The 23,967-nt window shown below is 40.4% G+C and overlaps 1 protein-coding gene across 2 annotated transcripts in view; it reads left to right on the top strand.

The window, feature by feature from the left end:
* Positions 1 to 23,967, top strand: part of MTRF1 (mitochondrial translation release factor 1) — a 44,269-nt gene that overhangs the window by 19,222 nt on the left and 1,080 nt on the right. For both annotated transcript variants that reach the window (XM_019650383.1, XM_019650384.1), the window contains exons 7-10: positions 5,535 to 5,707; positions 11,304 to 11,421; positions 14,127 to 14,263; positions 17,324 to 17,422. In XM_019650383.1, coding sequence (XP_019505928.1) covers positions 5,535 to 5,707; positions 11,304 to 11,421; positions 14,127 to 14,263; positions 17,324 to 17,422 — 527 coding nt within the window. The remainder of the gene's footprint in view (positions 1 to 5,534; positions 5,708 to 11,303; positions 11,422 to 14,126; positions 14,264 to 17,323; positions 17,423 to 23,967) is intronic.

Here is a 23,967-nt window from a genome sequence, read left to right as displayed (position 1 = left end):
AGAGAACAGAATTGAAGAAAGATACCTGATAGCTGTTAGCACAGAGATAATGACTGACACGGAGAGAATAAGTGAGCAGGAGTCCGCAGAAGGGGAACGTCCAGGGCACCCAGCCTTGGAGAACGGCCATGTTTAGAAAGATACACTAGCTGGCAAAAGAAAAAGGAGTCAGAGAAGCAGAAAAACGACAAGGACGGTGTGACGTTGTGGAAGAAGAGAGGGGAGAGTGTTAAGGGGAACACGATCAGAAACACAGCATCGTCAGCGAGAATAGTGGGAAATGCATCAGTGGCCTCTAGGTGTGTATTTTGAATCTAACGTTCAAGAATGAAGGGGAGATGACTTAACGAGCAGGAAGGGAGATTCTGTTTCGGGCGCGCAGGACAGCCTGGACACTGGTTGGGAGACCTTTCCTTTACATACACTGACTCACTGGCAAGATACAGACATATGAAAAAGGGAAGAGACATTTGTTTAAGAAGGAAAGTTTTAAATATTTCACTCATATACTTTTAAAATTAAAGACTAAGAATAAACCCCTATTCGTTGAAATTATGAAATAATTTTTAAAAATTGACTTATTTAATGTAATTAGGAGAAGAAAAAGACGTGCATAGAAAAAACTAAAATAGAGAAAGGGAAAAAAGCACCTGCCTTTAAAATATGTATATTAAATTACATACATGTGCATGTATATATGTATGTAAATTGATATACATATAAATCTAATATTTAATTGACATAGAGAGGAATTCCACAGAGATTTACACAGCACTAAAAGCTGTGTGAAAAGAAACACTTTCATGCAAAAATTCATTTGTCAAATGACTTAAAGTTTTGTAGTTTTGTGACTATAGGTACAGGTAGGGACAGTACTGAACCGTTACCTAAATAGCCCAGACTAAATGATGACCAGTCTTTGTGCAAGCAGTGGAGGGTGATGGCCTCGTCACTGTATTATTCTGTATACCTGGCATCTAATGAATTGAAATACTTTCCAAGTTATGACATGCATTACATTATCTTCTCCCTCCCAACAGATTAATACTTATAATTATTTTGTTGTCTGCTCACCAGTTGAATTCAGGGAGAGGTCACTTAAAGTAATCTGATGGTTAACTTTATGTATTCAGAAGATACACTTTTCACCACAACTGTGAGAAAGAAACCGCTGAGGGGAGTCCTGGCGCCCTTGAAGAACTTTATGATCGCTCTTACCTATAGGTCGAAACAGTGCGAACTCTGGTGGCTGAATGGGGAAACCTAAATGCATGGGAGCCATTGGAATTTAGGGTGGCAGGCGCCAGGGGGTGGCACTCAGTTACCCAAGGGGCAGATGGGCGTGGTTACCATAGTGGCCAGCAGACTCAAAGCAGCAACTGACTAGCCTGACTTGTGCAGACTTACACTGGCTAGTTGACCATGGTGTCCCTACAAGTAAAATAGAATGGGAGGCTACTAAATTCTAGCTTGATTTATATAAGTAGTTCTAGATCAAATGAACAAAAGTCTAACCTGTATCATTGAAACTGAAGTCATGGCCCCTCAATTCATCCCCAGACTTGAGCCAGTTTTCACAAACCACGTGGATGAACAGAACGCTGGGTTCCCTTGAGGAACCCGGTACACTGCCAGAAATTTATACTGTAGTCTTTCTTCCAGACTTCCCCAAAGGGACCTATGTTTTTTTTGCCTGGGTTACTGTGCCTTAGGGAAAAGGAAATAATTAGATGTTTCGGGAACTGCTGGATACTGGCTCTGAACTGACAGGAATTCCAGGAGACTCAGCGTATCACTGTGGTCCATCAGTCAGAGGAGGGGCTTATGGAGGTCAGATGCCAATGGGGTTTTAGCTTAGGTCCATCTCACAGTGGACCCCTGCGCCCAGCATGAGGCTGTGACCCCAGTTCTGGGATGCGTAATTAGAGCAGATACTCATGTATTCGGCAGCTAGCGTACTCCTCACATTGGTTCCTTTTACCTGTGGAGTGAGAGCTTATGGTGGGAAAGGCTAAGTGGAAGCCACCAGATTTGCCTCTACCTGGGAAAAAACAGTAAGCCAAAAGCAATACTGCATTCCTGGGGGATTGCTGAGACCAGTGCCACCATCAAGGACTTGAAAGATGTGGGGGGTGGGGGGCGATTCCCACCACATGTCCATTCAACTTGCCTTTTAGGCCCATGCAGAAAGCACATGGACCTTAGATAATGACAGTGGATAATTGTAAACTTAATCAGTTGGTGACTCCAAGTGCAGCTGCTCTACTAGGTGTGGATTTGTTGCTTGAGCAAGTTCACACCCCCTGGTATCTGGTATGTAACTATTGATCTGGCAAATGCTTTTTTCTCCATACCTGTCAGTAAGGACCTCCAGAAGCCGTTTGCTTCCAGCTAGCAAGGCCACCTATACTCCTTTAATGCCCCATCTCAGGTATATGCACTCCCCAGCCCTACATCGTAAGGAAGTTTGGAGGGAGCTTGACCACCTTTCCCTTCCACAAGATACCATACTGGTCCAGGAGAGCCGATGGTGTAGCCACAGTTACTAATGATACTGCTTGATGGCTATGTCGTTGACACTGCTAAATGCTCTGTGAGTAATTACGTCAGGTAATCCTCACAACAACCCTTGGAGCGTAGGGTGAATTCCGGGCCGTGTCGCATGCTTACCTATGCCGTGAGACACTACTCACATAATCTGCAATATGAGTGGCTCCCCCTTCAGGTGGGCAGTGCCGTAGCCCAGGTTGTATGAAATCGGACAATTAGGTTCACGAACTCATCCTAGAAAAAGTGCTACATACCTCATTGCTGAATATCACTACGGTCATCTTTGAGTACTCCCCTTGAGAAGCTATGCACCGATGCTAGCACCTAGTCCACTCTTCAAAGCAATGTAGGAACCCTTTTTCTGAAATGGCCATCAGAGCTGTCATTGTATTACACTTGATGTCCTGAATGTCATCAAAATGTCTTCCTTTCAATATTTCCTTTATCTTTGGGTAAAGAAAGAAGTCATTGGGGGCCAGATCAGGGGAGTAGGGAGGGTGTTCCAATACAGTTATTTGTTCACTGGCTAAAAACTCCCTCGCAGACAGTGCCGTGTGAGCTGGTGCATTGTCATGATGCAAGAGCCACGAATTGTTGGTGAAAAGTTCAGGTCGTTTTTGTCTAACTTTTTTACGCAGCCTTTTCAACACTTGCAAATAGTAAACTTGGTTAACTGTTTGTCCAGTTGGTACAAATTCATAATGAATAATCTCTCTGATATCAAAAAAGTTTAGCAATGTTGCAACAAGTTCACGAACTTAATTGTGAGACCTCTTATATTATCATTTACAAATAAGAAAACAAAAGTACGGACAGGTTAAGTAACTTGCCTGTGGACATACAGCTAGGAAGAGGAGGAGCTTGAATTTGAACCCAGGCAGGCTGAGATTGGCTCTGTTAGTCTATACGGTAAAGTTGTAGCCTTCTTCTTTTCGCCTCATATAAATTCAAGTATTTGCATTCAACGTGAAGTAAAGGGAGTGTGGGAATCATTTTAAAAGCACCCGTGCAGTGGGTTTCCTTACAGAAGAGGAACCTGGAGCTGAGGGATCTCGAGTCTTTTTGGGTGGGCAGTGAACATGCCTGTCCATTGCTCTAGAAGGAGTCACTAGCTTTCTCTTCCACGGCCGTGAGCAAGTTTGCCCTTTGCTGTGGAGGGAAACATGATCTCTAAAGCTGTTCACCATACAAACACCCTGAAAAAGATTCTGGAATAAAAGTGGTTTTGCAAGATGTGCAGAAACACAAGAGACCCACAGAGAAATGTCTCCCAACATCACTGTGAACTCATGAGACATTTCCTATCTCTGTCCGCTGAGTTCCCAACCCAGCAGCAGTGAGCATCCCTAGCCCCAAAGGTCTAGAAACAGTTCCCAACCCAGCAGCAGTGAGCATCCCTAGCCCCAAAGTGTGGTCTTAAAATACTAGTCTCTGAAAGGAACCAGGCTTCTTGGAGCGAGGGCTGATTCCAGGCCTGGGGCAAGAAGTGGTCAAGGTAACCCCTGAACCACTTGTTACACCATAACAAAAAGCTTGTCAAAGAAACTCAGAAGTTCACGTGAAGAGGCTCCTGCTGGCCAACGATGGGCCAAGTCAAGCTTCAATAATAGTAATTGAAATTGATTTAAGTATGCTAGATGTGTTCGTAATTCTGGAGTTCAAAATGATATTTTTAAAAATAACTGATCATCAGAATTAAAAGGACCCTAATTCATTGTATTGCAAAAAAAAAAAAATTGATGAATTGGTAAAACTGGTAAAGGAACAGAACCAAGCATTTATCCTGCCTTTCCTATATAACTGTATCACTGGATAATCAAATAGTAGACAAGGGGAAATGTCTCTCTCTGTAAATGTATTTGAACTAATTTAAAGTGAGAAAGAAATGACAGAATTAGACTGTGACCATTTTACGACCCTGAGATTCATTAAGCATCAAAGGCTGTCGGGACCACAGAAAGACAACCAGACATTATGTGTCTCCTGTAGTCTTGCCAGGGAGCTCAAGCTGGTGTCCGGATCCAGCTGCCAAATTGCAGCCAATGTGGAGGGCAGCAGAACAGGTTGAACTGTGCCAAGAGTGTGCAATTGGCAGAACCAGACTGGGAAATTCTGCCCAGGTTCCTTAACAGGTGATTTGTAGGAAACGAAAGAGATGGGTGATGAACCTATACATTAAGTGATGTAAAAGACATATCAAACTTCTTTAAATGCACAAGACTGAACTGTAGTGCCTAGGATAGCATACTGAGGCAATGAAATTATAATAAAGGAATAAAAGGATGATGGTTACTCATGGGAAAGGGAGGGGATTGCAACTGAAAAGGGGCCATGGGAGGGCTTTTGTGGTGACTGACAAAGTTCTTACCGCTCTTGTGGTCATTAAACCGTACATTTGATTCATGTGAGTTTTTTTATGTTTATATTACTGTATAATAAAAATACTTTTTGAAACAATTCCAAAAGAAGAAGCTAGCCTAGGCATTAAGATGTTTTCATGATAATCTTCCCATTCCACAGAGAAGCAAGAGCTAAATTTCAATAAATTCTTGAAAACTTGGGAGGATTTATAGTTATTCATCATCAAATTATGTTAGTGAACCTTCTTTGATATATGGCGTCATGTTAGCCTAAGGTTGCATACCATAGTTCAATGTAGAAAACATCCCAGTATTCTTTTTTTCTAATAGTATTTTTATAAAAGTAAAACTTGTTCATTATAGAAAATTTAGGAACAAAAGTATAAAAAGGAAAACATTTTAAATCTGTTACTCTATTCCCCAGAGATAACTATAAATAATATTTTGGTATGTTTCCTTTTATATACTAACACATTTACACTGGGAAAATACAGTTTTGTACCTACTTTATGTTCTCATCTTTGGCTCTGTACTCACATTCAGGCCTTAGATTAAGGGGGTTTAAGATCTTGATTCCTTTCAAAATGGAATTCATTCATATTTCTGGATTTTTTTTTCGCCTAGGAGGGCTACATCATGCAGCTGCCCGAATTTCTGGTGACAGCGTCTATAAGCATTTGAAGTATGAAGGTGGGATTCACCGAGTCCAGCGGATTCCTGAGGTGGGCCTGTCGTCCAGGATGCAGCGGATTCACACGGGAACAATGTCAGTCATTGTCCTCCCTCAGCCAGATGAGGTAACCTCCCCAGGAGGCCCTGGAAAGTCACTCTGCGTGAATACCGCTTCTCCGAAAATCTGTGACTTTCAGGGTTGCAGATTGAACTTTACAGTCGCTATTGGGGAATCCTTGACTCTTCCCCAGAAAACCTGCCCCTCTCATCCTGACCACGATGTTGTGTGTTGTTTTATTTTAAATAGAGGTCACTTCTCTTCATGAAACAGAATCCACAAAGCTGTTTAAATGTTGCCTAAGTTATATCTGAAGGAAACAATGAATTCCACAGATAGTATTTTAAGATCAGTGATATATCTGTGGGTGGGGATCTATATCTTATTAATTGAATACAGCCATATTTTTTATTTTCCTAACCTTTTATAAAATTTAATTTAAACTATACAGAGTTGAAAGAATACCACATTGAAAACTTTTATGACCTTCACTTGGAGTCAACAATTGTTTATATTTTACCACATTTGTTTTATTCCCGTGTGTGTGTGTGTGTGTGTGTGTGTGTGTGTGTGTGTGTATTTTTAATGAATTATAAAGGATATAGCAGACACGATAACACTTTTTAACCCCTCAAATCTTCAACTTACATCTCTTAAGAATAGGACATTGTCCTACATAAGCTCAATACCATTATCTGTGAAAATCAATTGTAATTCGGTAACATTGCTCTCTAGGAAAAACCATGTCTTCTGTCATGGAATACACCTGTACTCCAGATGTGTGGGCTTTTTTACCCCACCAAGCAACTCACCAGTCCTCTGCACACACTAAGTGCCCTACAATTTAATTACATTCTGGTGCTGTCTACCTGGAGTTAGCATCAGCTCTCACAGGCTAAGGACCCGGTCCCATAAGACTGCCTCCCTTCCCACCTCAGGGGCCAATAGCAAGCCTAGGTTGTTATCTGTGCTTCTGACGAACTGGCTGTAAACTGGAGGTTCCCACGACCCCCTCCTCGAGTTTGATCATTTGCTAGAGCAGCTCACAGAACTCAGGAAGACAGTTTACCTATATGACACAAGTTTATTACAAAGGCTGCATGGAGGAGATGCCGAGGGCACAGTACGTGGGACGGGGCGCCCTCTCCAGGCACGCCACCCTCCCAGCACCTCCACGTGATCACCAACCTGGAAGCTCTCTAAACCCCGTACTTTCGGCATTTTCGTGCAGGCTTCAGTATGGAGTCATGATTGATTAAATTATTGGCCACTAGGGATTAATTCAGCCTCCAGCTCCTCTCCCTCCCTCCAGGTTGGGGGGCTAGAATTGAAAGTTCCACCCCTCTAATCACATAATTGGATTCCCTGGCAATCAGTCCCCATCATGTGGTTATCTTGGGGCTTTCCAAAAATCACATCATTAACATAAACTCAGGTATGGTTGAAAAGAGCTTGTAATGAGTAACAAAAGAAACCTATATCACCCATCACTTAGGAAATTCCAAGGTTTTTAGGAGTTCTGTGTCAGGAATTGGACAAAGACCAAAATATGTATTTCTTATTATAAATCATAGTATCATAATTGTCTAATATCTAGTCCATTTTGTAGCTTCTTCAGTCATCTTAAAAAGTTTTATTTATTTATTTATTTATTTATTTATTTTTTAAGATTTTATTGGGGAATTGGGGAATTGGGGAAGGGGAACAGTGTTGGGGAATTGGAGGAGGGGAACAGCTAAGTTGTTGTCCTTCAATTTTAGTTGTGGAGGGCACAGCTAGCTCAGCTCCAAATCCAGTCGCCATCCAGCTGCCCCTTGGCAGCTCACGGCCACTCAGCTCAAGGTGCCATATTCAATCTTAGTTGCTGGTGGGTATAGCCACCATCCCATATGGGAGTCGAGCTGGCAACCTTGTTGTTAGGAGCACATGCTCTCACCAGCTGAGCCATCCTACCACCTGTTGACAGCTCAACGGCAGCTCAGCTCAGGCGCAGCTCACTTGCCCATGTGGGAATCGAACCGGCAACCCTGTTGCTCAGAGCTCATGCTCTTAACCAACTGAGCCACTTGGCCAGTCCCTTAAAAGTATTTTTATAGCTATTTTTTTTTAGCCAGAATCCCATCGAGTTTCACACATTGTAATTAGTTTTTAATTTCTGAAACAATTTCCCAATGTTTTTTTTAAAAATGACATTGACTTTTTAAAGAATCTAAACCATTTGTCTTGTAGAATGTCCCACATTTTGAATTTACCTGATTGTTTCCTCGTGGTACTCTTTAACTTGTTCCTTTATCCCCTGTGTTATATTGAAATTTATAGCTAAGTGTTCCATTCTAGTAAGGTTACATGTTTTGAGCAAGCGTACTTTATAGGTATCATCATGTTCATGTTGAATCGTATCAGAAGGCACATATCAGATTGTCCCACTTTTAGGATTAGTTTGAACATTTAGCTAAGATGGTGACCACAAAAATATCTTCACTGTAAAAGTGTATTTTTCCCTTTGCAATTACTAAGTAATTTCTAGAGTGCATGCATCCTATTCCCAACTACTTTTCTTCCATCTACTTTTAACATCCATCTTTGCCTGAATCAGTTGTTTAGTTTGGGGTGGCAAGATGGTGACTTTCTAATTCAACCATCCTTTCTATATTTATTAACTGGCATTCTTTGCTATAAAGAATTGTCCTCCCTACTACCTTCTCCTCCTTCCTTCTTACTTTCTTTTTTATTTTACCTCATTATAAACTCATATATTGAGTTTCATATATTGACCTCATTATAAACTTACAGATTTGTTTTTTAAATTCAGTGAGTTATAATAATTGTTTCTGATGTTCAAATTGTCCCATATTAAGCCTTTATAGTGTAGCCCTTTCGAAATGACCCCATCAGCCTCTAAGTGTATCCTTGCTTTCTGGTTAATTAGATATCCCAGACTCACCTTATACTCTACTGCGGAGAATTGGGGTCACACCTGGTTCTTTTTAGTGAGGAATGGACCCAGAAATCAAGTTCTGGGAACTATTTTTAAAATGTGCTTAAACCTAGACTTTTGAATGGACAGAGCTAGGAAATACTTAAGATTTTAAATCACTGGTTCATAGTAATATTACCAATTCAAATTTAACACTATAGGGAACTTTTCCCCCTCACCTTCTTGAATTTTCTATTTATATCTCTTTCACTTAGAGTAAAAATCTTGTTTCTTAATCACTTTAATATGTTTACTTTTTGCTTTATTATACTATATATGTATTTATATACAATACTTTCAAAATTACTCGGTAAACTACTGAGTAATGTTTAAGATTTAAGATTTCTGTCCTTAGAATATAACCCACCAAGATAGCCTAGTCTGAGCACTATGTTCAAAGACCATCTAAAATAATGTTTTTCTGAATGGTTATGTTATCATTACAGTAAATATTTTGGTTCATTTGTTTCTGTTTGTATTTAATTTTAGGATGTGATTTTTCGGTCCTCTTATCTAATTTTATTTTTGGTGTATGTAAGCATTTACATGGTTCAGAAACCAAAACCATAGAGTTTTGTCTTGCTTCCACCTTTATTTCTTCCACTCCATTCCCACCTGTCTCCTTGTTGTCTTCATATACCTGAGAATTAAACGTATTTAGTGGAGCTTCATTTTTCTATGTTCAGAATTCCTCAGTCATTAGGTAGTTTTTATAATGTTTGAGAGAATATGATATATAATATCTACATATTTGTTATATAAATACTGAAAATATTGTAACCACAAGAAATGGGAGATTATTTTTCATCCCTTTAGTGTTTATTGAAATTTTAAGGTAACTATCACATTTTAACAAAAGCTGTATAATATTTACACTGTATAATCTTTTTATTTACAGTATAGAAACAATAGAACAACAAAGTTGTGTATTAGCTTCTAACCTTGACCTTGTAAATGTACTTTTCAAAGAGAAAAGTCACACTTGTTGTCTGTCATTCATACAAATAAATGATAAATGTGGAACAAAATGTTAGCTCTCCCCTCAAAAACAGCACATTTTATAACTATAATACACTCACACACATATATGTATATATAGAGGGTGCAAAAAAGATGTGTACACCATTTAAGAAAGGAAAAAAACTGTATTAAAATTGTAATATAATGAATGATGCTAGCTAGCATTCATTTGATTAACCCCGTCTTTTGAGCAAACGTTATACTACACATTGCTACCATAACTCAATTCAACATCAAAAAGTAATACATAGATAACATCTCTTAAAATGTGTACATTTTTTGGCATCACTGGTATATACATATGTATGTACACATATAGTTACACACACACACACACACACACACACACACACAGTTTTCTAAGGCTGCTATACCAAATTAGAACAAAGTTAGTGGCTTAAAATAACAAAAACTTATTTATCTCACAGTTCTAGAGGCCAGAAGTTCAAAATCAAGGTGTGGGCGGGTCCATGGTCCTCCTGAAGCATCTGTGGAGAATCCTCCTAGTCTCTTCCAGCTTCTGGTGTCTCCAGGGTTCCCTTGGCCTGAAGCTGTGCAACTCCAATCTCTGCCTGTGAATTCCCATCTTCCCCTCTTCCCTCTCCTCTAGGTGTCTCTTATAAGGACACTTGTAATTGGATTTAGGGCCTATCAGAATAGTCCAGGATGATCTCATATTAACTCAATTACTTGTGCAAAGACCCTTTTTCCAAATAAAGTTTCTGTGGTGAGACCATGAACATATTTTTTTTGATGCCTCCATTCAGTCCGCTAAACACACACACACACACACACACACACACACACACATACACACACACACACACTCACAGCCGATTCTCATTATTCACAGAAGTTACATGTTCTGTAAAGTCTCAGCTGACACTGATTTAGAGACTAACCATTTCTCCTAGGGCAAATATATACATACACACACACACACACACACACACACACACACATTTATATATCTCACTCAGATTATAATCTTACAACAGCCCATTTTATTTTACAAAAGCGAAAAGTATTGGGTGACTTGCCTGAGGCCGCCTCACTAATAGGTGCCAGGAATGGGAGTCAGACCCTGTCCAGCCAGCCCAGAGCCAGCCCTTCCTGCGCTGCAGTGCGCTGCCCCTTCCTGTTCCCATCCTCTGACCATATTGTAACAGGAAAGTAGAGTGTCACCTCGTTCGACCTCAGCTGGGAGTCTGCACGTGTAGAGCAATTTGAATGCTTTCCTGCTCTGCGCATGTCTGGACATGACTGAAAGTGCTGCAATGATTGATTTTGTGTAACGAATAAATTTTAGCAAGTAGGTAAATTTGCAAATACAGAATAAGGGAATAATGAGGATCAACTTTTTATATGCATGCATGCATATATATTTTGTATCCAGTGTAGCTTTGTGAGAGGATGAATGATGGAACTCGAAAGGTTGCAGAACTCAGTGACCTCATAGTATCATAAGTCAGGGTCAAAAAATAGCATCCATTGAAATATGGAGTTTAGGGTTCCATTCTTTCTCTGGTTGAAGTTATTTCACCTGTTAGTCTAATTAGACCTATGACACACAGCAGTACAGTTTATTTGAAAAATCTTGGAATAAATTTAGTGTTAAAGTATTTGTTGAGTGTAGAATTTACTTACGTTACACTTTCCATTCTAGGTAGACGTGAAAGTTGACCCCAAGGACTTGCGGATAGATACATTTCGAGCCAAAGGAGCAGGAGGACAGCATGTTAACACCACTGATAGTGCTGTCAGGCTTGTCCACGTCCCCACTGGTAAGCAAGTCCCTTTGCTTTCATACTTGGAACTTTTTTTCACACCTTATAAAGGTATTCGACATCTAAAAGGAAGTAGTCCTATATTAGTATCTGGTTCCTGGCACAAACCCTTTAAAGGTGACATTTGGGTCGTGGTTCTGAGGTCCCCAATATGTCCCTATTCCCCTTCTGTTTGGAAAAGTTACCTGTCGAAGGATACAGAAGTGAGTGGTCTGATTCAGAGAAGCTGCCCATGTGTGCTGGGCAGGGGTGAGCAGCCAGAGGGACTGCAGCCTAAAGACATGTGGAAGCCGTGCCGAGCATGCTGCTGTGGTGAACTTTTTGTCACCTGTAGAGTGACTGCTGCCTCCGTTAGGCTTTGCTGCATGAACACTGCTATTGTGAATGTTGGTCATTTCAGTATACTGTGAGATAGTTTTGTAGTTTTTAATGTGATTTTAAATATTTCTATCATTTTTCAGGTTTTTAAACTTTTAAAAAAATTTCTTTTTAAAAAAATTAAATTTTACGGTACATTTATGTGATTTTACAGTGCACTTATATGATTGTAAAAGTCCATCGGTAAAGTCCTACATGTATAACAAAAAACAGCAACTCCCTGGAACTTTTGCTTTCCCCTCTTTCCTTTCTTGACCCTAAAATTCCCATTACCAAGAGGCAACCATTTTAAATTATTTTAGCTGTTTTTTCCGGTAATTACCTTAGTGTTTCTAAACAATAGGTAGATAGTGCTCTTCTGATCAATTAATTATAAGATTATATATCGACTTCCTAATATAGTTGATGACGATTTGAGCTCTCTTATAATATCCTCTTTTCCTCTTCCTAGTGTATTTATGTTTTGTCAAAATTAATCGTCACTGTTTTTGTATCAGATGCAGGTAAATAGTGTTCGCTGCTGAACCAAGTAGTATACTATGATTTCATTTCCTAGGGCTAACAATGGCCTCACTGTTTTTTCATTTGCGTAGTTTTCTTTAACTCTAAGTCTTCCCACATCTACCAGAAGCTCTATAAAATGAAATTAGCCCCTTTCAACAGGGCTGATGCTTTGTGATGACACGTGACAGAAGACTCCATTATTCTGCCCCAGCCTGAATGAGCTGCCCTGCCGGCCACCGACAGTTAGGGAATCACCTTCATTTCTGTTTTGGGGTAGAGCTTCCTATTTTTTGGATCCCATCACATCTCTCTTAGTTTAGTTCCTCTTTTTAGTGAAGGTCATCTTTAAGATACTTCCTGAGAAAAGATGCATGGCACGTAAATATTTCGGGACTGTGTATATCTGAAAATAGCTTTATTCTAACCTCACACTTCATGATCATGAACATTTGTTGGAAATCATTTCCTCTTGGCACATTTAAGATTCTTGGCATTCATTGTTCACGTATTTATTGCTTTCAATTTGGAAACTCATGCCCTTCCCTTCTGAAATATTTTCTTCAAAAATTTCTTACTCATCATTTTCTTGGTTCTTCCTAGAATTTTTGTTGGTCACATATTAGTCCTCTTGGATTTACTGTTTAATTTTCTTCTTCTTTTTTCTCTCACATTGGCTGTGTCTTTGGGTTTTAGTTCTTTTTTCCAGCACTTTTACTGGATTTTAAAAATGTATTCTTTTTTAAAATCTTCAAGAGCTCTTTATTATTCTTTTGGGTGGTGAAAAGATGAGGAAAGGAGGTTCAAGATAGCGCCAGGCAAATGCCTCGAAGATGCAAGCGAGTTGGAGTCGCAGCCCAAACACGTGGCTGCAGTAAAGCAGAATGAGTAAGTTTACACTAATAGAGGTGAAACCGAGGCGCCCTGCTAAAAGTATCAGCAGGTCTAGCTTGTAGCTTATTTAGACAGGGAGAAAACATAGTTTGGAGAGTAGACTTTTATAGGAATTTAAAAATCTCCAGCCAATTAGTTACTACTGCACCAGTGCAGTCCACCTAAGCTAATAGGGGTTTGGGGCTTGGGGTTTCTGGGCTTCAGAAAAACAAGCTTGCACCTTGGTACCGGGGAGCAGGGTCAGACACAGACCTTCACAGTGGGAGCTGCGAAGTTCAGAACAGAAGCCTGAAGTTGCAAACCTTCCCAAATCCAATCGGCCAACCAAAGTGTGCAGTTAGGTGTGATTAGCTGGGTTCAGAACCAAGACATCTGAGAAGCATTCACGCTTCCTTTGAAAGAGTTCGCGTCATTTCTTTTCATTGGTTTCTATATGGAAAGTCATTTTTCAAACATCAGCTCTGTGTGCATTTGTGATGTGAAGGGGAAAGGCTGGCTTCTTGAGTAGGACAGAGAGCTGAGTAGCGCTGCACAGGGGAGGCCAGTGGCTTGCTCTTGGTTGAGCTGTGAAAGTATTGGGATGAGCTGGGATGGAGAGGCAGGGCTCTGGGCATGAAAGTATGTGCATGTATCTGCAGATGCTGCTGCTTTCAGTCTTCCCATCTGAAATATCTCATTCAGATACCAGAATCCAAATAGCCATCTACCACTATTCCCATCATAACCCAGGTATAGTGTCTGAAGTAGGCTAAATCTAAAATGTATTTAAACCTTTGTGATCTTTTCCTGGTTAACCTTTCTCCCCTTGAAAATGTTCCTCAGTTCTCTCTTTTTTTCCCAGTGTTACTGAAATATAATTGACACCTCATTTCTATCTTAATTTTGCTTGTGAAGGCTATGGTTTACCTCTGATCCCTGTTATTTTTCAGGGCTTATAGTAGAATGCCAACAAGAACGATCACAGTTAAAAAATAAAGAAATAGCTTTGCGTGTGTTGAGAGCTAGACTCTACCAGCAGACTATTGAGAAAGACAGGTGTCAACAACAGAGTGCTAGAAAACTGCAGGTAAGATTTATTTGGTGTAATAGTTTAATACATCTGTACCAAAAGTCATCATTTTATGTAGAAAATGTAGTATTCTTTGTTTTGTTTTTTATAAGATTTTTATTAGGGAATTGGGAAAGGGGAACAGTGTTGGGGAATTGGGGAAGGGGAACAGCCAAGTTGTTGTCCTTCAATCTTAGTTGCGGAGGGCTCAGCCAGTTCAGCTCCAAGTCCACTCACCATTTGGCTGCCCATCGGCAGCTCATGGCAGCTCAGCTCAAGGTGTAGTGTTCAATCTTAGTTGTGGGTGGGTGTAGCCACCATCCTGGGCTGGAGTCGAACCAGCAACCTTGTTATTAGGAGCACGTGCTCTCACCAGCTGAGCCATCCTGCCATCTGTTGGCAGCTCAGCGGCAGCTCAGCTCAGGCCGGTACTCGAACTGCTGTTGCTCAGAGCTCGCACTCTTGAGTGAGCTTTTAACCAACTGAGCCACTCGGCCGGCCCTAGCAGTAACTTTTAATGCATTTAGACTGCAGGATTGTGCCTAAGATTGGACATGCCACCTTGCAAATGAGTAGGTGACATATGCATGAACTAAAAATTATATATTTCCCAGTTGTTTCTCTCCAGTGCTTATATTATAACTGTCTTGAGAGGAAATTGGTATAAAAGATTATTTTAAGTTTAAAACCCTATGTTTTTATTATAACTATATGAGATAAAAAATAAATGGCACTGCAAAAAACTGGCAACATTGATTGCTACTGATGGATTCTGGGGACAAAGAAGTACAAGAGTTCATGTTCATTATATACCCTTTTGTGCTTTTTGTATTTTGTGCTATGTACATGTACAGTATTACTTATCAGATATATAACTAGATAAGTTCTAAGCAAAACGAATAAATATCGTTTTAGAAACAAAGTGTTGTATGATTTTAAAGTCTAAGAAGAATCGTTTGTCTTTGAGAGAGGCTAGAAGAGAAAGTGGAACCCAGAAATACCTGTGCTTTTGTGTTATTTGAAGATCAGCATGCCACAGTAAATTTGGAAGATTTTGTGGCTTTTATAGGATCATCAATTGCATAAAACCAAGCATTATTCTTTTTGCCTAGATGTCCCAGTCTTTTCACACTTTTGCCCGTCTAGTTTCCCGTACCCACATTCTAACTTGAAGGAGTAAGTAACAGTGACAGGTTACATCTTCGTCCTCTGAGTGTGATAATCCCAGATTGTGACACAGCACCAGTGTATCCATCTGCACGTAGGAAGCTCGGTTACAAACCGTTACTTCTTGGCAAATAAGTAATGAATGAATACTATGAACCCACCACATTTGATTTAATAAAATACATTGCCTGGGGGTGGCCGGTTAGCTCAGTTGGTTAGAGCGCAGTGTACATAACACCAAGGTTGCTGGTTCGATGCCCACATGGGCCACTGAGCTGCGCCCTCCACAACTAGATTGAAACAACTACTGGACTTGGAGCTGGTGGGTCCAGAAAAACACAGATAACCAATTAAAAAAAAAAACAATTTGCCATTTGACATTGTGGCACCAGATGTTTCACACAGTAATTTTTAAAATAAAAATTTATTTTGTTTTCGAGATTGGCCTTACATAAATTATATTTGTGTCTGTTCTTTGGTAGTCTGGTTTGAGAGGCCAGAAAAGACCTCCATGCTTCCCAATTAACTTGTCCATCTGTGTGAAACTTCTTAGTAGGTATTTCTAATGCGCAGAAGTTTTTCTTCGGCTAGCAGATACAGTAGCTTTTATGTGGAAGGCATTATGCCAGGTTGCACACCCTGCAGAGCTTTGTAGATGCCTAGGCCTGACCCCCAGAGACTCATGCACCCAGTCTGGGTGGGGTCCCGGCATTGACATGGTGCTTTGGCACAGTCTTTCCAAACCTGGCTGATTACAGAAGGAGTGGCCTGGGGAATGTTTCAAAAATCCATAATTCCGGATTCAGTGTATCTGAGCTAGGGCTTTGGAATCTTTAATTGTAAAAAAACTCTCCTGATGATCATCCAGATTTAGGAGTTTAGTTTCATGCTGTTTGCTATAGAAAATAAGTTACAGAAATGTCTTTTTTTAGTCTTAAAAAAGTGGAAGAGAGTGGGAGAGGGGTGTGTGTATCATATGCTGGGGAGATAGGGGAGATGAGCAGACTAAGAAGAATACACACAATCACAGCCTAAGGTAAACTGGGGTGTGCTGTGAAAAGGATTCCAAGTGCATGGAGCTCCAAAGGAGGAAGGTAACATATTTCAGCTGTGGGACCAGGGCAGGCAGAGATGGGAGGAGAATGTTAGGGAAGGCATGTCTGGAGATGATGTTTTAGCAGAGTTCACAGACACACATGCTGATGATATGGTATAATAAGTGGCAGTATAGAAGTTCATATCATTTCCCGAAATAGCACTGGGAAAGTTGGCCACAGTATGAAGCGCCTTGAATGCTGAGAGTTGAGTTGTATCGGCTTAGTAGATCAGGAACCAAAGAAGAAACTGTGCTTAAAGAACACTAAGCAGGGCAACACAATATAAATAGAGAAATGGAAGATTAATCAGGAGGTTTTACAGAAAGGTAGGTAAGTAATGAGCCCTGAGTGATAGATAGAAATGGAAAGGATAGGATACAATAATGGACTCTTAAACCCATTGGAAGTGGGCAGTTAGAGAACTGGGTGAATTGAAGGTGGTTTCAGTGTCTACACCAAAGCCTGGCGGATAGTAAGCTCCCATGAACTGTTTGTTAAATTGCCGGATGTCAGAGTTTTCTACTTGGATCAAAGGGAACATTGTGGTGTCATTCATAGAGACTAAGAGGAAGAACCGATTGGGGTGGAAAGATAATTTGGTTTTATATATTTGGAGTTTGAAGTAGCAAAGAAACATGAATTCTTGTTCCATAACTAAGCTTTAAAACTTGTAGTCTTTAAACATAAAGTTCTGCCCATTCTTGTTCTTTGTCACTTTGTATATATGACTTTAGGAAATTTACATGTACTTTTTCTGTTGTAATGAAGGTCATGATAAAGTTAAAAATATAAATTGCTTTTTGTTATGACACAGGTGGGAACAAGAGCCCAGTCAGAGAGAATCCGGACATATAATTTCACCCAGGACAGGGTCACTGATCACAGGATAGCATATGAAGTTCGTGACATTAAGGTAATATCACTAAGTATGCCTTATGTACCTTAGATTTTTGAAGGAAGTATGGTCAAATTCTAGAGAGTAATGTCTAAAATATTGCCAAGTAATTTAAAATCATTAAGCCAGTTTATGTTAGTACCCTAAAATTTACAAACATTTTTATTAGTTTGCTTATAAGAAACATGGTCTGTTTGCCAGGTTGAAACAGTTATCTTTTAAATTCCAAATTCTTGTTAATATAGTAATGTATTCTCAATAGAGCCATGCTCCACTTAACCATAGGGATATGTTGTGAGAAATGCGTCATTAGGCAATTTCATCGTTGTGTGAACATCATGGTGTGTACATACACAAACCTAGACAGTACAGCCCGCTGCACACCTTGTTATATATAGTACAGCCTGTTGCTCCTGGGCTACAGGCCTGTACATGTTACTTATAAAACAACATGAGATTACATCAGGCACAAGAGAAAATGATACAATCAAGAGACATGGTAAGACAGAAGATGTATGAGGCTGCTGCCGGTGTAACACGGCATACTATTTTACAGCAAACTTTTTTTAAGTAGAAAGACTACTGTCTAAAATAATAAAAGCAGGGCCGGCCGAGTGGCGCGATGGTTAAGAGCTGGCTTGGGAGACCAGAGGGCCCCGGTTCGGATCCCACATATGAAGGCCAGTGACACTGCCCTCTACAGCTAAGATGCTGAACAACAGCTCAACCTGGAGCTGGGCTGCCATGAGTCGCTGGCGACAGCGTAGGCTGCAGCCCCTGTGGCAGTGGGTTGCCATGGGCTACTGTGTGTAGCCAGCAGACAGCGTGAGTGGCCAGGAGCCGTGGTGAGTGGCCGTCCAGAAGCCGGCGACTGATTTGCCTCACTCGGCAAGAGCGCAATGATGGTGCCAAGTTGGGCCAGTGAAGCAACGTCCTCCACAAGTAGACTGAAGAACAAAAAAGGACAGCAACTTATCTGTTCCCCTTCCCCCAATTCCCCAGTGCTGTTCCCATCCCCCAATTCCCCAATAAAAATCTTTAAAAAAATAAAATAAAATAATAAAAATCATAGTATAATAAATATATAAACCAGTAATAGTCATTTATTATCATTATCCAGCATTATGTAGTGTATGGTACAGTGCAGTAGGTTTGTTTACACAGCATCACCACAAACGCATAAGTAACTTGTGCTATGGCTTATGATGGCTATGATGTTATGCTGTCACTAGGCGATAGGAATTTTCCAGCTCCATTATGATTTTATGGGACCACCTTCGTATCTGCAGTTCACTGTTGACTGAAATGTTGTTATGCAGCACGTGACTGCATACATATATACACGTGTATCAGTTTCTATTGCTGTGTAACAAATTACCACCAACTTAGTGGCTTAAATGATACCTACTTATTATCGCATGGTTACTGTAGGTCAGGAATCCAGACAGAGCAGAGCTGAGTTTGCTTTGCCCCAGGTCTCACAGGCTGAAATCAAGGCTGCACGCCTTTCTAGAGCTCGGCGCCCTCTTCTGAGCGCATGTGGCTGTTGGAGAACTCCATTTTCTTGAGCTGTAGGACTGAGGCTCCCATTTGCTTGCTGGCCATCGGCTGGACATTGCTTTCAGCTCCTAAATATTGCCCGTAGTCACTTGCTGTGTGGCCCCCTCCATAGGCCTTCTCCCGCTATGAATCTCTTGCAGGAATGGCTCAGGCCTTCTAAAGAGCTCACCTGTGTAGGCCAGACCCACATGGATAATATTCCTTTTGATGAACTCAAAGCCAACCGAGCAGTGACCTGATCACTGGAGTGATAGCTGTCATAGTCACAGCTTCTGCCTGCATTTGCGGGAGGGGGTTACGCAGGGCGTGTACACCACTACAGCAGCGCTAGCCATTAGATTGAGGTGTGACCATTATGCTATCAGTTTGGTTTGATTGTCAACCTAACTAAATTCCATCGAGCCAGGACCACTGACATGAATACGTTAAGGATGCAGCACAGAAACATTTCCCTTTGCTTCCACTGATGGCAAGGTGAACTAGCTCCCATAAAGGACTGTGGAAAAGGCAGGAGACAGGTTTTGTGCTTTTCCTTGGTGACATGGGAAGCCCAGGGCTTCTTTCACTTGATTCTGTCCCGTTCTCTATTCAAAATTAAAGTCCCAATTTTACAAGGGAAACGTCTTGTGTTGTTTATATGTTCAGAAACGTCTGTGTCCCTTATGCCACTTCCTCTGTCCCCTCAGCAGCTTAAGGCTGCCTTGTATAGGAACACAATTGCCTTGTCGAGAAGGAGAAAACATTTGCTAACTTCCCTTTCCTCAGGAAACACACAGTAACAAGCAAACACGTTTGGCCATGTTGTTCTAATTACACCATAATCTTTCAGTGGTTTTTCTAGTGGAGGTGATGGTTTTCCATGAGACAGCGATATGACCAGTAATATTTTTTAGAAGGGCCCATAAGTACCTACAATAATATTCAGTCATGACACAGGGGCAGGTTGACTGGCATTTATAGTTATAAAATGTCTGACTTTGGCCTAAATACTAGCGTGTTATTACTGACGAAACCAGCATGCCAGACTCAGAAATGATAAGGAAATTCTTACTGGTATGCTCTAATAATCACTAACCAACTTATCGAAAAGAAAGAAAACATTTCATATTAGTTAAAGGGAAAAGTGTGAAAATGGTATGAAAAAATATTGTAATAAAACATTAAAATCTGTAAAGATTTTACAGTAAAGAGACTAATTTAGGAACTGAAGAGTAACTGAATAGTTATAGATGAGGCGAGAAAAGTGATAAGGGCTTTAACTCCAGGGCAGCTGCTCTAAGACGAAATGGAAGAAGAGGAGGGGAAAGGGTGTGGATGTCTGTGGGACGCTGCCCTCTCCTGATTACTCTAGACCCAGCCTTCTCCCTACACCATCCACACAGTTCCTGATGGAACTGCTGTGTTCTTACATGATTATGATCCTGACCCAAGACAGTAATCTATTTTTGAGGGGAGAAAGTCCAAACAAGCCCCAGCCAATGAGTCCCTTCCCAGGATTTTTAAACTGGAGACAAAAAAGGCCGTTCTTTCTCTTGGTGGCTAAAGCTGAAATATGTAAGTGTTACAAGAGGTTAGAAGCCGCATTTCTAGCCATGGGGAGAAAGCAATCTTCAGTGAGAGAAGAAAGAAGCTGATACATTGAAAGGAGCAAAAATGAGAACTGGATAGAAAGAGCATTGATATGACTCCCCACATTCAGTTTTTAATTTTTCTATATGTCACATTGTGTGCTCACCACCCAGAGTCAGTGCTCCTTCCATCACCATATATTTGACCCCCTTTACCCTCATCTACCACCCCCTCTCTCTTACCCTCTGGTAACCACTAAACAAACTGTTGTCTGTGTATGAGTTTTTGTTTCTTTGTCTTGTTCCTTTGTTGCTTCCAATTAAAAATTTTTTAAATTTTTTTTAAAAACTTTATTGAGGAACAGTTTGTTTTTCCAGGACCCATCAGCTCCAAGTCAAGTCGTTGTTTTCAATCTAGTTGTGGAGGGCACAGCTCACTGGCCCATGTGGGGATCGAACCGGCAACCTTGGTGCTGTGAGCCTGTGCTCTAACCACCTGAGCCAACCGGCCACCTCTGCTACACATGAGTGAAGTCATATGGTTCTCGACTTTTTGTCGGACTTACTTCATTTAGCGTAATAATCTTTATGACGCTGAGCGAAACCCACATTCATTTATTCCTGAGGCTCAGCTTCATTCCCAGGGCGCTGTGGCAGCCCTGGACATTCCTGTCCTTGGGTTCTGTGAGGTGACTCAGTGCTCTTATGACTTCCCTTGTATATCATTTTATTTTTATCTAGATAATAAGCACAGACCACCATGTGACACATGTTGTTTTGTATGTTACTCTGTTTTTCAGCATCCTTGTGAGATCAGCTTATCTCCTGCCCTGTTTTTCAGTTACACTGGAAATGTCCTTTGCGCTGGGCTTTAAATGTATAGCTGACCCTTGGACAATGCAGGGGTTGGGCTGCTGACCTCCCCCAGTAGTTGAAAATCTATGCATGACTTTTGACTCCCCCAAACTTAACTGCTAATAGCCTACTGTTGATCAGAGACTTATCAATAACAGTCAATTAATACATAACACATATATGTATTATATATTGTATTCTTACAATAATTAAACTAGAGAAAATAAAATGTTAAGAAAATCACAAGGTTTATCTGCAAGTTTTTTCAAATTGTCACAAATTTCCAAAATATTTACTGAAAAAAATCCCCATATAAGTGGACCCATTCAGTTCAAGGGTTCAGTTCAAACCCATATTGTTCAGGGGTCAGTTGTACTTTGTTGCCAGGCCTTTCTTCATACTCATTGTTTTTGACCGAAATGCTCTGCTTGTCTCTATTTGGAGAAATGCTATTCTCTTTTTAGGGCCTAATTCAAATTTTTCTTCCTTCCTGTCCTCTCCTCTGATGCCACCTTCTTGTCAAAATCAGCGGCTCCCTTACCACCCTCACTTCCTTCCTTATTTTAAATTTCTTGCACTGTAGCATGATGCTTACGTATTGCTTAGCTCTCCTGCTAGAATATGGACTTCTGAAAGGTAGGAACTGTAACTCCTTCATCTTTGACCCTTGTATCTCTAGCACTCAGGTTAATCCAACTGAACTGTGAATGTGACATGATTATCAATAAGAGTGATTATCCTTATTATATAATCTCCAAATGATGAAGTCACCTTGACAATGTCATAATAATCTGAGCTTCAGGCACATGAATTTTATAAGCGATTTTTATATTAAGCTCAAAATGTTATAAATCTTAATTTAAATATTTCATTATAGTGTGTTTGCTTTCTGTTTAATTTTAAAGTTTAATTTGTTTTTACTATATGCTGGTGTTTTGTGGAAACAGAGATAGTAAGGCCTATCTTTTCCCTTATAGTTTAACTTGAGAGATAAATATGATAACCTAAAATTCAACTTTAAGACCATTCAAGAAAGACTAAATAAAAGATGAGTTCATGTCTACATTAAACTTTAAATGTCCTGTGTTCCAGATGCTGGCCTTAAAGTATTTCCATTAAGCCAATCTCTAGGTTTGAGCATTTCTAAAATAGGAGAATGTGCTGATCCCAACAACCCCATCACACCGAGCTTCTGTAACACAGGAAAGGTACTTGAAGTCGTTATTTTAGTCATTTCTCAGACAGGAGCTTTAGGGAGGACTACAGGGAACCTCAGTGAAAGTTTTCGTTTAGTGGAATTATTGGAGGTTAACATGAGAGAAATTTTTTTCAGAACTTTTTAGTTTGAAATTTTCAGACACACGTTTGAAGACTAGTTCAATATGCACACAATACCTAGACGCAACCATTGCTAACATTTTGCTGTGTTTGCTTCTCTTCCTCCTCCACTTCCTCTTACTCTCTGTATCTACAGCAATGTTGCTATCGAACCATATGAAAGTAAGTTACAGACCTCAAGACACTTGTCCCCTAAATACCCCAGTGTAAACATATTTCTATTATACAGGACTTATACTTAAGGGGAAAAAACCCCAGAATGATCATAAACTTCTATTCTGCCATAAGAAAAGATGAAATAGTGCCATTTGCAACATAGATGGATCTTGAGATTATTATGCTAAGCAAAATAAATCAGAAAAAGTCGAGAACCATATGACTTCACTGATATGTGGGACATAAAACTGAAAGCAACAAAGGACAAGACAAACAAAGAAACAAAAACTCATAGATGTAGACAATAGTTTAGTGGGTACCAGAGGGTAAGGGGGGAGGAGGGTGATAAGAAGAGGGTGAAGGGAGTCAAATACATGGTGATGGAAGGAGAACTGACTCTGTGTGGTGAGCACACAATGTGATATATAGATGATGTATTACAGAATTGTACCCTTGAAAGCTATGTAACTTTACTAACCATTGTCACCCCAATAAACTTAAAAAAGAAAAAGTAATTTAAATTGGGAGGGTTAGCATGAGAAGAGTGAGCTGGAATGTTTTGGGGAGGTCCAGAGAATTGGGCAAGGCAGAGAATATCAAGGAACAGTCCTCACATTAACCTGGCAGCAGGATGCCTGAGGCAGTTAGGCATTTTAGTCTTTTTTGCCCCTTGTGAAATAACATGACATGAGTGAAAAGGGTGGGATTTTCAGGACAAGAACAAAAAGCCTTATTTTTGTCTAGGGTACAAGAGGAGAAAGGATTCAGCAAACATCCTCTCAAAGATAGTTTGAGAACTTAGAACTGTGTTGTCAGAAAAGTCAAGCAAATGACTTGCTTTTTATTTTTAAAGATTTTATTGGGGAATTGGGGAAAGGGGAACAGGGGAAAGGGAACAGACAGGTAGACAAGTTGCTGTCGTTTTGTTCTTTAATCTAGTTGTGGAGGATGTTGCTTCACTGGCCCAACTTGGCACCATCGTTGCGCTCTTCCCGAGTGAGGCAGATCAGTCGCCGGCTTCTGGACGGCCGCTCACTGCGGCTGCTGGCCGCTCATGCTGGCTGCTGGCTACACACGGTAGCCCAT

The sequence above is a fragment of the Hipposideros armiger genome, unplaced genomic scaffold (genome assembly GCF_001890085.2).
Source record: "Hipposideros armiger isolate ML-2016 unplaced genomic scaffold, ASM189008v1 scaffold_140, whole genome shotgun sequence".
Lineage (NCBI taxonomy): Eukaryota > Metazoa > Chordata > Mammalia > Chiroptera > Hipposideridae > Hipposideros > Hipposideros armiger.
Note: the sequence above shows the minus strand (reverse complement) of the source record. Positions and strands in the feature narration are given on the sequence as shown.